Source organism: Nyctibius grandis, unplaced genomic scaffold, assembly GCF_013368605.1.
Source record: "Nyctibius grandis isolate bNycGra1 unplaced genomic scaffold, bNycGra1.pri scaffold_90_arrow_ctg1, whole genome shotgun sequence".
NCBI lineage: Eukaryota > Metazoa > Chordata > Aves > Nyctibiiformes > Nyctibiidae > Nyctibius > Nyctibius grandis.
In genome coordinates, this window is record NW_027167612.1 from 80895 (window position 1) to 97697 (window position 16803).

The 16803-nt window shown below is 52.0% G+C and overlaps 2 protein-coding genes across 2 annotated transcripts; one reads left to right on the forward strand and one right to left on the reverse strand.

The window, feature by feature from the left end:
* The first annotated feature begins 424 nt into the window (after positions 1 to 424).
* LOC137677532 (zinc finger protein 665-like) lies at positions 425 to 12690 on the forward strand. Its single transcript, XM_068424838.1, is given in 5 exon segments — positions 425 to 432; positions 2417 to 2798; positions 2800 to 3448; positions 11632 to 12164; positions 12166 to 12690. Coding segments are annotated over 5 exon segments (2097 nt in total).
* A 2439-nt stretch (positions 12691 to 15129) lies between these two features.
* LOC137677533 (zinc finger protein 135-like) lies at positions 15130 to 16366 on the reverse strand. Its single transcript, XM_068424839.1, is given in 2 exon segments — positions 15130 to 15498; positions 15500 to 16366. Coding segments are annotated over 2 exon segments (1236 nt in total).
* Between the last annotated feature and the right edge of the window lie 437 nt (positions 16367 to 16803).

Below are 16803 nucleotides of genomic sequence, written 5' to 3' on the forward strand. Positions count from 1 at the left end.
TTTTGTCACTGTTTGGCAAAGAAAAAGCTGTGCCTGTATTTGTTTGCATGACCATATGGTACGTGTCTGAATGGAGGAGCTGAGAGCAACGGGCAAAGCTGGAATTTAGCCTGAACTTGCTTGGAAATCCCTGACAGAATTTGCATGGATTCCCTTGCCATGTGTGTCTGCTTTCATAATAAATACAACAAAACTAACTTTAAAGAAAATGTAAGATCAGATGTGGCTCGAACTTCAAGGTCTTAGTGTTCCTACAATCATTCTACCAGCTTAGCTAAGTTTTAATTGGTGCACTCTCTTTATTCAAAACATTCATTCCACACCTGATCTTTTCATTCCTATGATGAAAGCACAGAAAACATTATTGCCAACATTACCTACACACTTCACATTTGCAGGATCAACTCTTGGGCTTTCCTCTACAATGGCAAAGTACGTCCCACAGAATTCTGCTATGGGCCAAAACTTAAGAAAGGATTTAGGTGCACCAAACTGGCCTGGGATCCCTCATGAGTTAAGTGCTCTCTGCAGTACTGATGCCAGAGGGCTTACCTGGCTGACACTGGAAACCAGTAAAATATTTTTGTCTAATAAAACACCCTGCAAATTACCATAGTTTCATGCAGTTCTGCCACAACGCATCCTACTACTCTTCTCAAACTCTGGAGAGCCGTACTGCTGTGCCAGACAGAAACAGCGGGCCAGGATCTGAATTTTAAAGATAACGACACCGGTATGAGTCAAACGCTTTCCAATATCGCATTTCATGTGCTCGTACATAAAAGAACAGTAAAGTCAAACTCTCTTTCCAAATGTTAAAGCGCCCCCTTATATTGTGTTTTAAGGATTATCCCATTGTGTTTTAAGCATTGTCCCATGCTAAAATACCAAAAACTTGGTCTTTATTAGTACTTTAAAATAAGCTTTGACACAAATGAAAAGCTAATGTAAACACACTGGTTTATTTTCAAAATTTAAACACAAACCCGGTAATTTTCAGTGACCATAAATACAAAGAAAACAACATGAGAACTCGTTACTAGCTTTAAAAGTTTCTCTTTGTACGACTGGACTGACAGCCTGCTAGATCTCTGCAATTACTTGCTGAAGATTTCTCTGGCAAAACTGCGTACCTGAGGCCAAGCTTCAAAATCAGGAATTTCAGCTGTTGGTAACGTGCAAGATTACGTGCTGCTTTTTGCAGATCCCTAAACAAAATACACGTTTACCTATGTCTCCAGAAAGCAGCTGCTTATTAATGGCAGGTGAAGTTTTAACTGCACTTTCTGCAATGCTAAACGTGTTTTTGCATAGGGGGTCATTCGTATTATGTGTGTTTACTGGTACAAGGAAAACTTGAGATACAAGTGAGGGGAAAAAAAGGCGTATTTTCTCTCTCCTATACACAAAAACTATGCATTTCTATTTATTTTCACTTACCAGAAGCAGTGAAATATTTTCCTTTAACAAAGGAAACATATTCTCTCTGCTGCAGAGCACTTTTCCTCATCACCTGTCCTACGGGAAGGATAACAAACACCGCATCAATGTAATAATGTGTATTTCCATTCCAGTCATCTCTGAACAGTTGAGACATTTCAAGGGGATGCAGGATTTATGAAAATGAGTGATTTTAGCTGAGCACACCAAAATATTTATACTAGCTGCTGAGCATATTGCCTAGACATTTGAGTGCCTCTAAGTGGGAAACATCAACAATATAAGCATTCAGCAGCCAAGAAAACAAGTTTGTTAATTTAAGTACTTCTAGGTGAGGTCACGTAGCCTGTCTTCATGGCTATATTATGTCCCTTGATTACTGCTCAGGAATGCCCCACAGTTTCACATAGCTCTTGGAAAAAATCCATAGTGAAAACACTTTACAAAACTAAATAGCCAGAGAGCTGCAGTTAATAAGGGGGTCACACACCCTGACACTGTGTGAAACACAGCATGATGCTCCGATGCTATCTATCCTATGCTAGCTTGCTCTTCCGTGAACTTCAGGGATTACTTCATGAAGTCAAGGCAGTGGATAATTTCACAGGAAAAGTGACAAAGAGAAGACAGGACCCACACTTGGATCTTCCAAGAAAACCTCAATATTAACCCCCTTTCACCTCCAGCTTCTTTGGCTAAACACATGAGCACTTCAAAGTTATCCATTGGTCTACAACTTGCTGTTCCGGTGCCACCTGTAACACAGGTGTTTCCAACTTCTCTCTTTGCTGCTGATGCCTGGCAAAAGCAATACTGTGATGTCTGCGAAGAGTAAAAGAGCAGGAATAACCAGTCTTTGTGTGTGGAGATCCAGTAAGATGGGTGCAATGTTTCCTTTTTTTCCAGTCACCAGGGACTTCACCTGACTGCCATGACTTTTCAAATATCATGGGGAGTGGCCTGGCAAATGGTGAAGACCCCCGTCGCCACCCCCCGCCCGCCCCTACATCTGCTGCGAGTGTGGCGAGGCCTTCGGGCAGTGGTGGGAGATGGAGCGGCACCGGCGCAGCCACATGGGTGAGTGGCCCAACACCTGCGGCGAGTGCGGCAAACGCTTCTCCCGGTGCTCCCACCTGGCCGACCACCTCCGCACCCACACGGGCGAGCGGCCCTACCATTGCGGCCACTGCGGCAAGCGCTTCTCCCAGCGCTTCAACCTGGTGCAGCACCGGCACACGCACTCGGGCGAGCGGCCCTACCGCTGCGGCGACTGCGGCCAGGCCTTCAGCCGGAGCACCCACCTGGCCAAGCACCAGCTGGCCCACGCGGGCCAGCAGCCCTTCGCCTGCGGCCAGTGCAGGCAAGGCCTTCTACCGCAGCTCCGAACTCCTCCGGCACCAAGCGACCCACTCGGGCGAGCAGCCCTACCGCTGCGGCGTGTGTGGGATGGCCTTCGTGCAGCGCGCCGACCTGGAGCAGCACCGGAGGACCCACACCGGGGAGAAGCCCTACCGCTGCGGCGTGTGCGGGAGGGCCTTCCTGCGGCGCGCCGACCTGGAGCAGCACCGGAGGACCCACACCGGGGAGAAGCCGTACGAATGCGCCCACTGCGGGCGGCGCTTCAGGCAGAGCTCCAACCTCATCGCCCACGAGAGGGTGCACCTGAAGGAGGCCCAGGGGGCAGTGCGGGAGGTGGCGGCGGGGGAGCAGGCGGGTTTGGAGGCGATGGAGGGTCAACCAAGTCTAGAGATGTTGGAGGGTCAACAAGGCTTGGAGGTGATGGAGAGTCAACCAGGTCTGGAGATGGTGGAGGGGCCCCCAAAGACCAAGAGACGTGGGGCGCCCCACGGTCTGGAGGTGTCGGAGGGGGACCCACAGCCCAGGAACCTGGGGGTGCTCCAAGGGTTGGAGATGGTGGAGGAGCCCCCCAAGAGCAGGAGGCCCAAGGGGCAGCCACGGCTGGGGGGGCGGCCCAAGGAGGAGCACCCCAAGGAGGAGCACCCCATTGGCTGAGGGGTGGGGGTGGGACTGACACAGGATTGGGCAATAGCGGGGATGGGGCGGGGCAATAGTGCCAGGGGAGTGGCCAAGATCCTGTGCAGCCATTGGCCGGGCGAATAAAGATGGTGAAACCCCCAGGACTGGAGAGTGGTGCTCTGGGCGGGGGGGCGGTCCTGGAGCCCCCCCGGAGTGGGGACGGACCCCCCGGGGGTGGGGCCAGGGTGAGGGGGGCGGGGTCACAGAGAGACACAGCCGGAGGCGCCGACTCAGCCGTTTATTTCCCATTAACGCTAATTAGGGGGTAAAAAAAGGGGGCGGGGCAGTTGCCACGGCGATGGTGCGGTTGCCATGGCAACGGGGGACCCCGGGGACCACTCACCTCCCTCCCGCCGGCGCCGCCGCCCGCTCCCTCTCACACTCAACCCTACGGCTTCCCCAGACCACGCCCCCTCCGCTCCCTCTGGCCACACCCTCAACCCCACCAGCCAATCAGCGCACGGGGGGAGGGCGTGGCTTAGAGGGGGCCGCGCCCCCTTCTTCCCGCTGTTGCTATTGGGCGGGAGTTGCTAAGGGGCAGGGTGTTCCCAAGGGGGCGTTGCTACGGGGAGGAGCGTTGCTGATAGGGGGGGGAATAGGGGAAGTGACGTCACCGCGAGCGGGGCTTGGCAGATGCAGACACGGCGCAGCAGGGTGCCCCCCAGCGCAGGCCAGCGCCTGCCCCACAGGTAAGGGGGGGCCCGGACCCCCACCCCTGTGCCGGGGGGTGCCCCCCACACCCCCCAACCACTCTGTGTCCCCCCTCCACCCCAGGCTGCCCCATGGACGCCCCGACCGGAGCCGCTGAGGAGACCCCCGAGGAGCCGGCGGCAGGTGAGACCCTCGGGGGACCCCCGGCCCCTCCCCGGAGGGGTTAAAGGCGGGGATCCAGGGGTCTGAGACCCCCGACCCCTCCCCGGGGGGGGCAGAACCAGGGTCTCGGGCCCCCAGGACCCCTCGGATCACCCCGGGACGCGGTAGGGGAGGACGCCCCCCAACGTCCCCGTGGTCCCTGACACCCCCCTCCCCTCCCCACCACAGCCGGCTGTTAAAGAAAATTGGCAGAGTCCGGGTCTCTAGGTTTGCTGGTTTTATTAACAACTCAGAGTTGGACCACCACCGCAGTGAATGGTACCTGACTCAAATTCACTATCGGTTTATATAGAAACTAATAATCAATTACATCATAAACATTTCATAAGCTTCTGTTAATAATCCACTAACTATTTCAATTCCTCTTTCTTCCTTCATCAAGAGTCCACAAAAGTCCATTCTTTTCCATTGTTTAGCTGATCTTTATGTTCTGGTTCCGCTCTGACTCCGGTCGACACCCCGTCCTCAATGTTCTTGCTGTGATCGGCGTCCTTAATGTTCTTGCTGTGATCAGCGTCCCGTCCTGATCCAGGTTGATCAGAGTCCAGTTCCCACCGCCAGTGTCTCCTAAACATTCAACCTTAAAAACAACTGAAGTTATGTTTAAAACCTTATCTATACTAATTTTTATTTCTAAGTGTCCTATATTTCTTTTAAGGTAAAGAAAAGGTTAACCATACATCCCCTTTACTAAAATCATCAGAAGGTAATACTTCTAGGCCTACTCCTGCTTAGCTACTCATTAAGCTTTGATTGATGATTTGTTCAGTCTTAGGTCAGGATTACAAAAGGAGCTTTGAGAACAATATTCATGAACTGTGAAAGCCCACCTGTGTTTATTCAGATAGACTTATATTAATTATTCTATTCTTCATTCTATTTCACCCCTATTGATTCTTGTTTCTCTAACTCATAAGAACTTTTTCATTAATCGTGTGGAAATTTCTATAACAATTCCCTCCTTTTGTTTTTTTTATTGCATCCCTGCAATTATTTGTATCTCCATGATGATTTTATTTTTAAAGCAAAGGAAGAAAAACATCGCACACAACACTGTCCCAACACTAGTATAATCACAAGGACAATAATTATAAGCGAGGCAATTACAATCAGCTTCTTTATCCATAAGGCCAAGTCTGGGAACCAAGATGTGAGCCAAGAGAGTGTTTCAGTAGATCCTCACGAGGTGTCATCTTTTTCTACTTTTTGCATCATAGAACTCACTTCCCAAATTTTGTGCACATCTGTGAGCAGTTCTCCTGATCGGTCTGTGTACATACAGCAACTGATACTTAAAACTGAACACACTCCTCCTCGTGAGGTTAATATCACATCTAGAGTCGTTCTGGTTTGAATTGTAATTTTAGAGAGTTTTGTCATTTCTTTTTGCAATGTCAGAAATCCACGGATTGAGGCATTGGCTAATTTTTCTATCATCTCCCCAGATATATTTATTATCGTTTTTTCCAAATTGATAAATAATTCCTCTGGGCTCAATCTTTGGATAGCTAGACGTAAAAATGAGTTCCCCAGGCTTTGTCTTAATTGCTATAAAGAAGCCTGCAGATCGCCAAGAACAATTATTATAAAGCACACGAGAGGCATTGGTATTGGAATCATGGTAGTGAGTAGCAAATCGTACACAACGTGAAACAGCAACATTTACAGATGGAAAAAAAAGAAGAAACTAAAATATTTCATCTTTCCTCGGGTTCCTTGCGGACATGAGAATGACGGATCCAGGTTTCTTTCCCTGCAACTTTGACAGCATAAAAAAGAAGTTAAAAGTACAACATAGGGTCCTTCCCATTTTGGTTCAAATCTATTTTTCCTCTTAAAGTTTTTTTATCAATACTTTGTCTCCTGGTTGAATATTATGTACTTGTATCTCAGGAGATCCACCTCGATACCAATAGGCATGCTTTCGCATTTCAAAGAAAGAATTTTGTAAGTATAGTATATATTGTGTCACTCGTTCATCTCCATCCAATAAACTTGTTTTTGCTGACAAATAAGTGCCTGGAACAGCCAAAACTCGCCCAAACAATATTTCTGCTGGCGATAACCCGACAGGTTGTCTGGGTGTGTTCCGAATGTCCCACAGAACCAAATTCAAAGCCTCTGGCCATTTCAACCCTGTTGTTTTACACACTTTAACAATCTTTTCCTTTATGGTCCTATTCATTCTTTCTACCTGTCCAGAGGACTCAGGGTGATAGGGTGTATGTAAGTTCCCTGTGACTCCTAAAGCATTATAAACTTGGAACAGAATCATTGCTGAAAAATGAGCTCCTCTATCCGAATCAATTACTTCAGGAACTCCATATCGGGGTATTAACTCTTTCAACAGCGCTTTCACTACAGTTTTTGAATCATTCTTTCTTGCTGGGAAGGCTTCTACCCATCCTGATAATTGATCTACAATCACTAACAAGTACGAACACCCCATTGCCTTTGGCATTTCAGCATAATCACTTTGTAATCCTTGAAAAGGAAACACCGTGGGCGGTCTTTTACCTTGAGGTGGCTGAATCCTAGTGGTAGTGTATTGTCAGCAAAGTTTACAGCTTTCAGTAATCCTTTTCACTGCGGAGCAGACTCCGGGTGCAGCCCACAGCTGTTGAATTCTTTGTGCAAGTCCCTCAGGTCCCCCATGGTATTTTTCATGAAACCACCGAACAACAGGTAGTAAATACCTTTTCGGGAGTAGGGGTTTGTTGACCAATGTCCATTGTCCATCCCGTTGTTCCGCTCCAAGTCGTCTCTAAAATTTCATTTCTTCCTCTGGAAGAGCCTCATACATCTCCTCTGCGCTTGGAAGCCTGTCAGGTTTCTCTGCTGCACACAGAACTGCCATAATACGATGAATTTGTTTGGCTGCAACTTTCGCAGCCTGATCAGCCAAGCGATTTCCTCGCGACAGTGCATCTTGGTGGTTTGTGTGAGCTTTTATATAACTGTATAGCTTCTAAAAGTTCACGTACCTCCTTCCCGGGTGCAATGGTTTTTCTAGCTGAAGTCAAAAATCCTCTTTCTTTCCACAGGGTACCTGTAGCATGACAAACTCCAAAAGTGTATTTAGAGTCTGTGTAAATGTTAGCTTTTAAAGCTTTTGCCAACTTTGCAGCCTCGAAAGCGCTATGATTTCCACGCCTTGTGCCCCCACAGCACTAGGAAGAGGGTTACCTTTTAACACAGTTTTTTCTGTTGTTACTGCAAAGCCAGTATACCTTTTTCCTTCTTCGTAAAAAGACGAGCCGTCTGTCAAAAGGTTGATGTCTGGGTCACTCAGGGGTTGGTCTTGAAGATCATTGCGTGGTTTACTGGATACTGCTAATACCTGGGTACAGTCAGGTTGATCTTTTTCCCCTTCAGTCGGCAAAGGTATTGAAGTGCCTGGATTCAAAGTATTGCACCTTTGAAGTGTGATGTTGTCAGCCAAAAGTAAAACCAGTTCATATCTATGTGCCCGTTGCGGTGAAAGTGATTTTTCTGCATATTGTTTCAATAATATTTCAACTTCATGGGGTACGCATACGGTTAGGAGATGTCCCAGCACTATTGATCTACATTTTTTTCTACCATTTCTGCTGCCGCAGCTACTGATTTTATACAAAATGGTGTTCCTTGTGTAACTGGATCTAATTGAGCAGAAAAATATGTTACTGGTCTTTCATGTGGTCCTAAAGTTTGGACTAAAACTCCTCTAGCATTTCCCTTTCGCTCATCACAATATAATTTGAAAGGTTTACTATAATCTGGTAAACCTGAAGCCGGTGCTTGCATTAAGGCACCTTTGAGAGTTGTAAAAGCTTTTTGCCTCTCCAGACCCCATTTGATGGACTGCAATTTTGATGGAGATGCTCGGTGACCTTTTACAACCAATTTATTACACAAATACCGAGTGTCTGTAACACAATCCTTCCTTGAACGACATACTAACAATAATTCATCTACATATTGTAGCAATTCAGACTTATATGGAAAAAAACAGATCAGCCAAATTCCCTTTCAAAATTTGGGAGAATATAGTTGGTGAACTTGTAAATCCCTGGGGTAACCGAGTCCAGGTTAATTGTTTCCCTTGCCAAGTGAAGGCAAATATGTGCTGGCTTTCCTCAGCCACAGGTATGCTAAAGAAAGCTCCAGTCAAATCCAATACAGTGTAAAATTTTCCCCAAATAGGTATTTGAGTAACAATCAAATTTGGATCAGGTACTACTGGATGGGGAACAATTACAAATATAAATCTATATTCTGGATCCCCATCTTTGTAACTTTGACATTCTTTTAAAATCCCCTTTTCCAAAAATGATTTTATTTGTTTTCCAATACTTGGGATGGCTTCTGCCATAATTGGGTATTGTCTAATAGACGGGGGAGTCCCTCCTTTTGTTTTCATCACTATAGGTTCTGCAGATTTTAACAGTCCAATATCATCTCCGGAGAGACTCCATAATTTTTAAGGTACATTCTTTAACTCTTTTGGGATTTTAAGCTCACCTTCTTGAATTTCTATAGTTTGCATTCCCATTATGATCAATCAAATTCCTTTGGGAGTTAAATCTATGCATGTTTCCAATTCCTGTAATAAATCTCTCCCAAATAGTGAAATAGGAGAAGTTGGCAAAATAACAAATCAACCTCATATCAAACGATCATCAAAAACAATAGGAAGGGGAAGAGAAAGCGGCAACTTCTCTTCACCCAAAATTCCAGTAACCTTTACAAATTCATCAGATAACTGTGACACATGAAAATTTAACAATGATAAAGTTGCACCAGTATCTATTAAGAACTTAACAGGAATGTAATTTACCTTAGCTGTGATAAGTCCCTCGTTATCTACCTTAATCCCAGAATCCCAATCCATAAATTTCTCAGTGAAAATGTGGACGTCCCGGTCTTTCCGCTCCGTCTCTCCCACCGTTGTTGGATGATGGTATCAGAGGACAATACCGAACAGTATGCCCTAAATTATGACAGTAAAAGCATTCAAGATCATTAGTTCGAGAGGGAACGAATCTTTGTCTTCCTCGGTCCCCCTCCTCACAACCTCCACGGCCTCGTGAAAAACCTCTTCCCCTGCCGTGTTGGTAATTCTGAGTAGTTGCGGTGCCGAAAGGTTGATCTCTCTCTATCTCTCTCTCTCTCCTTTCTCTCTTTTCTTTGATCTTGTTTCTTTTGCTCTTCACTTCTCCTATCATATACAAAGGTGGCAATACTAAGAATCTTTGTAAGGCTTTCGCCTTGCCACCCTGGCATATGTTTCTTGAAATATCTATTAATATCAGGTGCAGATTTATCCACAAATACACTGATTGCAAGGGGTTCCTGAAAATTGTTCCTTGTCATTCCTCCATATTTCAGGAGGGTAGCTTTTAACCAAGTCCAGTAATCACTGGGATGTTCATCAGGTTTTTGTCTACATTCCATTACCTTTGTCCAATTAGTAATTTTTTTTTTCGCCAGCTTGCCGAACAGCCTCCGCCAGTTGCTGTAAGGCTTCTCGTTGGAGTCTGGCGCCATCCTCAGTGGCCAAATTCCAGTTTGGGTTTTGATCGGGCCAGGGCTGTAGCCCTTGAGCTTGACCTCTTTGTGCAATTTCCCGATCCTTTTGTAAGGTTTTTTTCCTCTCTTCTGCTGTAAAGAGCTCTCTCATGAGGGTCTTTACATCATTCCAATTTGGAGAATAATCAGTAAAATTGCCAGATAGCATCTCAGCACATTTTTCAGCATCCTCTCTGATGCGTGGCATTTTGATTGCCAGTTTACTAAATCTCCTTGTTTCCAAGGTTCATGTCTCACAACAGCTTGGACTGGTGGAATTTCTGGCGGAGCTCCAGGTCCAGCTCTAGGGTTTGGGATGTATTCCAACCTCATGGGATACATGCCAAATCCCTTGTCAGTGAAAGGATTCGATTTCTCCAGCACAGGCACTGAAGGAATGGAAGGTTTCACTTGTTTAAGCTCTTTTTTTTGCCTTTCTTTGCATTTGCCCAATAGTACCAAATATACCAAAAATCAAGATCTTGACTCCCTTCATCCTCGAGGATTACCCTTAAGAATCTCAATTTATGCTCATCAAAGGTCCCTTTAAAGGGTCAGATGTCTCTAGGTCCTCCACCTCGGACCCTAGTTAAAAATGGCCATTCTTCTTGACACAACAAAATCAATCTCTTTTTCCCACATGTCCCGGTCAACGGGATTCTATTCCAATATTCCAACACCTCAGCAAGGGGCGTCCCCCTTTCAATGCTGGGTCCAATTCCCATTTTACTTTTTCCTTAATTTCCCGGGTTACCTTTGTTTCAAAAAATTCCTCAGCAATTTTAAACACACAGGCTCCTAGTGTCTGAGTATACCCGCTCCCAAGACCACCAGGTGAACTCACCCTTGTTGCCGGCAATTAGGCGTTGGAGACGGGAATGCTCAGAGAATCAGAGCAGTGTCCTAGAGTCCCATCTGGGGTGCCAAATTCTGTTAAAGAAAATTGGCAGAGTCCGGGTCTCTAGGTTTGCTGGTTTTATTAACAACTCAGAGTTGGACCACCACCGCAGTGAATGGTACCTGACTCAAATTCACTATCGGTTTATATAGAAACTAATAATCAATTACATCATAAACATTTCATAAGCTTCTGTTAATAATCCACTAACTATTTCAATTCCTCTCTCTTTCTTCATCAAGAGTCCACAAAAGTCCATTCTTTTCCATTGTTTAGCTGATCTTTATGTTCTGGTTCCGCTCCGACTCCGGTTGACACCCCGTCCTCGATGTTCTTGCTGTGATCGGCGTCCTTAATGTTCTTGCTGTGATCAGCGTCCCGTCCTGATCCAGGTTGATCAGAGTCCGGTTCCCACCGCCAGTGTCTCCTAAACATTCAACCTTAAAAACAACTGAAGTTATGTTTAAAACCTTATCTATACTAATTTTTATTTCTAAGTGTCCTATATTTCTTTTAAGGTAAAGAAAAGGTTAACCATACATCCCCTTTACTAAAATCATCAGAAGGTAATACTTCTAGGCCTACTCCTGCTTAGCTACTCATTAAGCTTTGATTGATGATTTGTTCAGTCTTAGGTCAGGATTACAAAAGGAGCTTTGAGAACAATATTCATGAACTGTGAAAGCCCACCTGTGTTTATTCAGATAGACTTATATTAATTATTCTATTCTTCATTCTATTTCACCCCTATTGATTCTTGTTTCTCTAACTCATAAGGACTTTTTCATTAATCGTGTGGAAATTTCTATAACACCGGCCCCCCCCCCCAACGCCATCCCCCGCCCTCCCCTACATATGCTGCGAGTGCGGCGAGGCCTTCGGGCAGTGGGGGGAGATGGAGCGGCACCTCCGCACCCACACGGGCAAGTGGCCCAACATCTGCGGCGACTGCGGCAAGAGCTTCTCCAAGCGCTCCTACCTGGCCGAGCACCTCCGCACACACACGGGCGAGCGGCCCTACCGCTGCGGCGACTGTGGCAAGAGCTTCTCCCGGCGCTCCCAGCTGGCCGATCACCTCCGCACCCACACGCGCGAGTGGCCCTACTTCTGCGGCGACTGCGGCAAGAGCTTCATCTCGAGCTCCCAGCTGGCCGTCCACCTCCGCACGCACATGGGCAAGCGGCCCTACCGCTGCGGCGAGTGCGGCAAGTGCTTCAGCCAGAGGGGCAGCCTGGTAAACCACCAGCTGGCCCACGCGGGCCAGCGGCCCTTCGCCTGCGGCCAGTGCGGCAAGGCCTTCTACCGCAGCTCCGAACTCCTCCAGCACCAAGCGGCCCACTCGGGCGAGCAGCCCTACCGCTGCAGGCGAGTGCGGCAAGAGATTCATCTCGAGCTTCCACCTGGCCCAACACCTCCGCACCCACACGGGCGAGCGGCCCTACCGCTGCGGCGAGTGCGGCAAGAGCTTCATCTGGACCTCCAACCTGGACCGGCACCTCCGCACCCACACGGGCAAGAAGCCCTTCCGCTGCGGCTTCTCTCCTCAGCCAGAGCTCCAACCTCATCACCCACGAGAGGGTGCACCTGAAGGAGGCCCAGGGGGCGGCGGCGGCGGGGGGGGCAGGCGGGTTTGGAGGACGTTGGAGGGGCGCCCAAAGACCAAGAGACGTGGGGAGCCCCACGGTCTGGAGGTGTCGGAGGGGGACCCGCAGCCCTGGGAACCTGGGGGTGCTCCAAGGGTTGGAGATGGTGGAGGAGCCCCCCAAGAGCAGGAGGCCCAAGGGGCAGCCACGGCTGGGGGGGCGGCCCATGGAGGAGCACCCCATGACCAGGAGGTCCAAGGGGCAGCCACAGCTGGGGGGGCCCCCAAGGAGGAGCACCCCATTGGCTGAGGGGGTGGGTGTGGCTGGGGCGGGGATTGGCCAAGAGCTAAATGTGTGATGGGATGGGGGGGGAATATAAGGGAAGATTGGCGAGGAGGATTGTAAACACGCTCAAGTGACTTGCACCTGGGGTGTCGAAAAACACATCTATCATGCTAGTAACTGTTGTTCAGTCGTGTGTGCTGGACAAGTAGAGCATCTGCATTCACATAACACAGGCCTGTGATAAGACTCAGGGGCACCCAATTGTTCATGCCTGAGATTCCTGCCCTGCTGTGAGGAGATCAAAGCGCAGTGGAAAACTGCCGCCTGCAAGAAACCCCCCATATCCAGGCGAAGGCAGCAGGCCCGGAATCTCTCGCTCTCTCGAGCAGGAACCGAGCTCCGCGGTGCCCGCGTCCCTCCTTTCGTGCCTTTGCCCCGGGTGCTGCTTCAGGAGATCCCCCGGTTTGCGAGGGAACGGGGATAAATTTGCTCTTTGCATTTTATCCGTGGTCTTGTGGCTGTTCCTGCGTCCTGCCCGTGTCGGCTCACACATTTTGGCGTAGTCGGCAGGATCCAGGAGCAGCCACGCCAAGGCTGAAAAAGAAGTCGGGGACTGGGGAGGCCGTGACGGTGACTCCCCGCATTCCGGGATGGCCCAGTACTGAGGAATGGGCCCCCGTGGCCACTCTCCTGGCTACGCTGGCCTCGCCAGAGCATGGCCTGAAATAGATGACTGGGTGGCGGTTACCCCCCAGGCAACTGACACGGCTGTGCGCGGTGGCCATGGAAAACGGCATCAGATTCTTCTCGTAAATTAGCTGGAGACTGGGATGGTTGTTAGCTCCTGGTCTTAGAGCTACTCACCGTGAAAATGTTGCATTACGGAGCAGAGTGAGGGAATTAGAGAAGGAAGTCGGGACTTTACAGGATGCAAAGGTGATCACGCAATAACTAATTACTGCTCAAGCAGAGCGGTGCTGTGGGCTGCAAGATAATGTAGAGCGGTTGGCAGCACGTATTGCTAATAGACGGAGGGATAAATATGGAAATATTGAGAGTGAATCCTCGGACTCTGAGATTGAGTTTGAATTTGATCCGGACTTAAAAGGCAGGGGGGTGGTGGAAGCCCGACCCCTCATACAAATGATGGGGCAGCAGGAACGAGCGGACGGGGGAGTGCAGGTCACACGTACTTACACTCCGAAAGAGTTAAGGGAGTTTTTAGAGATCTATCAGCAGAAGAGCGGGGAAGGCATACTGGCATGGGTTTTGCGAGCTTGGGACAGTGAGGCTGCCTCTATTCATTTATTAGCAGCTGAAAAAGATTTATTAAGCCCTATGGCCCATGATGATCAGATCCAGCGGGGATGTGCTCAGTTGCAAAGTGTCAGGGGCCCTGCTGGGCGAGCCATTGCTGCACCTCCGCTGTGTCAGTGTATCAGTTACGGGTGCGCTGTCTGGACTGGATCCCGCCACTAACGCCTGAGCCATCCCCATCCGCCGCAGCACATTGACACCTTCTTCCCATGTGCACCAGCGTACACGGGACGACACGAATTCAGCAGGTTCTGCACGTGCTGTTAAAACTGCTGCACACAACCACTGATACAGCCGTTTATTTCCCATTAACGGTAATTAGGGGTTTAAAAGGGGGCGGGGCCGCACGAGGAACCGCCCCTGCGATAAGCCACGCCCCCTCCAGTACACACGTGTTCAGGCCCTGCGCGCCCCACGGACCCCCATAATTGGGGACCCAGGCCCCACACCCACCCTGCCCTCGCCCCACGGTGGCCCAGGGCGGGGACGCGGTCGCCCTGGCGATGGCCGGTGGGGCAGTTGCCATGGCGATGGGGCGGTTGCCATGGCAACAGGGGGACCCCCGCCCCGGGGACCACTCACCTCCCTCCCGCCGGCGCCACCGCCCGCTCCCGCCACTCCCAGATATGGCGTCGCCTGGACACGCCCCGCCCCCTTCCACGCCACCGACCAATCAGGGGGCCTCCCACCTTGGCCGCGCCTCCAGGCCACGCCCCCTCCCTCTCACTCTCCCTCCGGGAGCAGGCAGGGAGGGGCGGCGGCGCCGGCGGGAGGGAGGTGAGTGGTCCCCGGGCCGGGGGCTCCCCCGTTGCCATGGCAACTGCCCCGCCCCCTTTTTTACCCCCTAATTAGCGATAATGGGAAATAAACGGCTGAGTCGGCGCCTCCAGGCTGTGTCTCTCTGTGACCCCGCCCCCCTCACCCTGGCCCCACATCCCGGGGGGTCCCACTCCCACCCCGGGGGGGCTCCAGGGACCCCCCACCCCACCCCATCCCCCCCCAGACCACCACTCTCCAGTCCTGGGGGTTTCACCATCTTTATTCGCCCGGCCAATGGCTGCGCAGGATCTTGGCCACTCCCCTGGCACTATTGCCCCGCCCCATCCCGCTATCGCCCAATCATGTGTCAGTCCCACCCCCACCCCCTCAGCCAATGGAGCGCTCCTCCTTGGGGTGCTCCTCCATGGGCCGCCCCCCCAGCCGTGGCTGCCCCTCGGGCCTCCTGCTCTTGGGGGACTCCTCCACCATCTCCAACCCTTGGAGCACCCCCAGGTTCCCGGGCTGTGGGTTCCCCTCCGACATCCTCCAGACCGTGGGGCGCCCCACGTCTCTTGGTCTTTGGGGGCCCCTCCATCGCCTCCAGACCTGGTTGACTCTCCAATGCCTCCAAACCCGCCTGCCCCCCACCGCCGCCGCCCCCTGGGCCTCCTTCAGGTGCACCCTCTTGTGGGTGATGAGGCTGGAGCTCCGGGTGAAGCGCCGCCCGCATCGGGCGCAGCTGTAGGGCTTCTCCCCTGGTGTGGGTCCTCTGGTGCTGCTCCAGGATGGTGCGCTGCACGAAGGCCCTCCCGCACACGCCGCAGCAGAAGGGCTTCTTGCCCGCGTGCATGCGGAGGTGCCGGGCCAGGCTGGAGCGCTGGGAGAAGCTCTTGCCACAGTCGCCGCAGCGGTAGGGCTGCTCGCCCGTGTGCGTGCGGAGGTGCCGGGCCAGGCTGGAGCGCTTGGAGAAGCTCTTGCCGCAGTCGCCGCAGCGGTAGGGCTGCTCGCCCGTGTGGGTGCGGAGGTGCCGGGCCAGGCTGGAGCGCTGGGAGAAGCGCTTGCCGCAGTCGCCACAGCGGTAGGGCTGCTCGCCCGTGTGCGTGCGTAGGTGCTGGGCCAGGTTGGAGCTCTTGGAGAAGCGCTTGCCGCAGTCGCCGCAGCGGTAGGGCCGCTCGCCCGTGTGGGTGCGGAGGTGGTTGGCCAGGTGGGAGTGCTGGGAGAAGCTCTTGCCGCAGTCGCCGCAGCGGTAGGGCCGCTCGCCCGTGTGCGTGCAGAGGTGCTGGGCCAGGCTGGAGCTCAGGGAGAAGCGCTTGCCGCAGTCGCCGCAGCGGTAGGGCCGCTCGCCCGTGTGCGTGCGGAGGTGCCGGGCCAGGTGGGAGTGCTGGGAGAAGCGCTTGCCGCAGTCGCCACAGCGGTAGGGCCGCTCGCCCGTGTGCGTGCGGAGGTGCTGGGCCAGGCTGGAGCTCAGGGAGAAGCGCTTGCCGCAGTCGCCGCAGCGGTAGGGCCGCTCGCCCGTGTGGGTGCGGAGGTGGTCGGCCAGGTGGGAGTGCTTGGAGAAGCTCTTGCCGCAGTCGCCGCAGGTGTTGGGCCACGTGCCCGTGTGGGTGCGGAGGTGCCGCTCCATCTCCCCGCGGGCGGGGGACGGCGGTGGGGGTGGGCCGGCTGTGGTGGGGACGGGAGGGGGGTGTCAGGGACCACGGGGACGTTGGGGTCATCCTCCCCTACCGCGTCCCGGGGTGATCCGAGGGGTCCTGGGGGCCCGAGACCCTGGTTCTGCCCGGAGGGGCCGGGGGTCCCAAGCACCCGGACCCCTCACTCTGCCCCCATTGGGGGGGGGCCGGGGGTCCCCCGAGGGTCTCACCTGCCACCGGCTCCTCAGGGGTCTCCTCAGCGGCTCCGGTGGGGGCATCCATGGGGCAGCCTGGGGTGGGGGGCGACACGCAGAGGTCAGGGGGGGCTGGGGGGTGCCCCCCGGCACGGGGGGGTGGGGGTCCGGGCCCCCCCTTACCTGTGGGGCAGGCGCTGGCCTGCGCTGGGGGGGACCCTGCTGGGTCGAGTCTG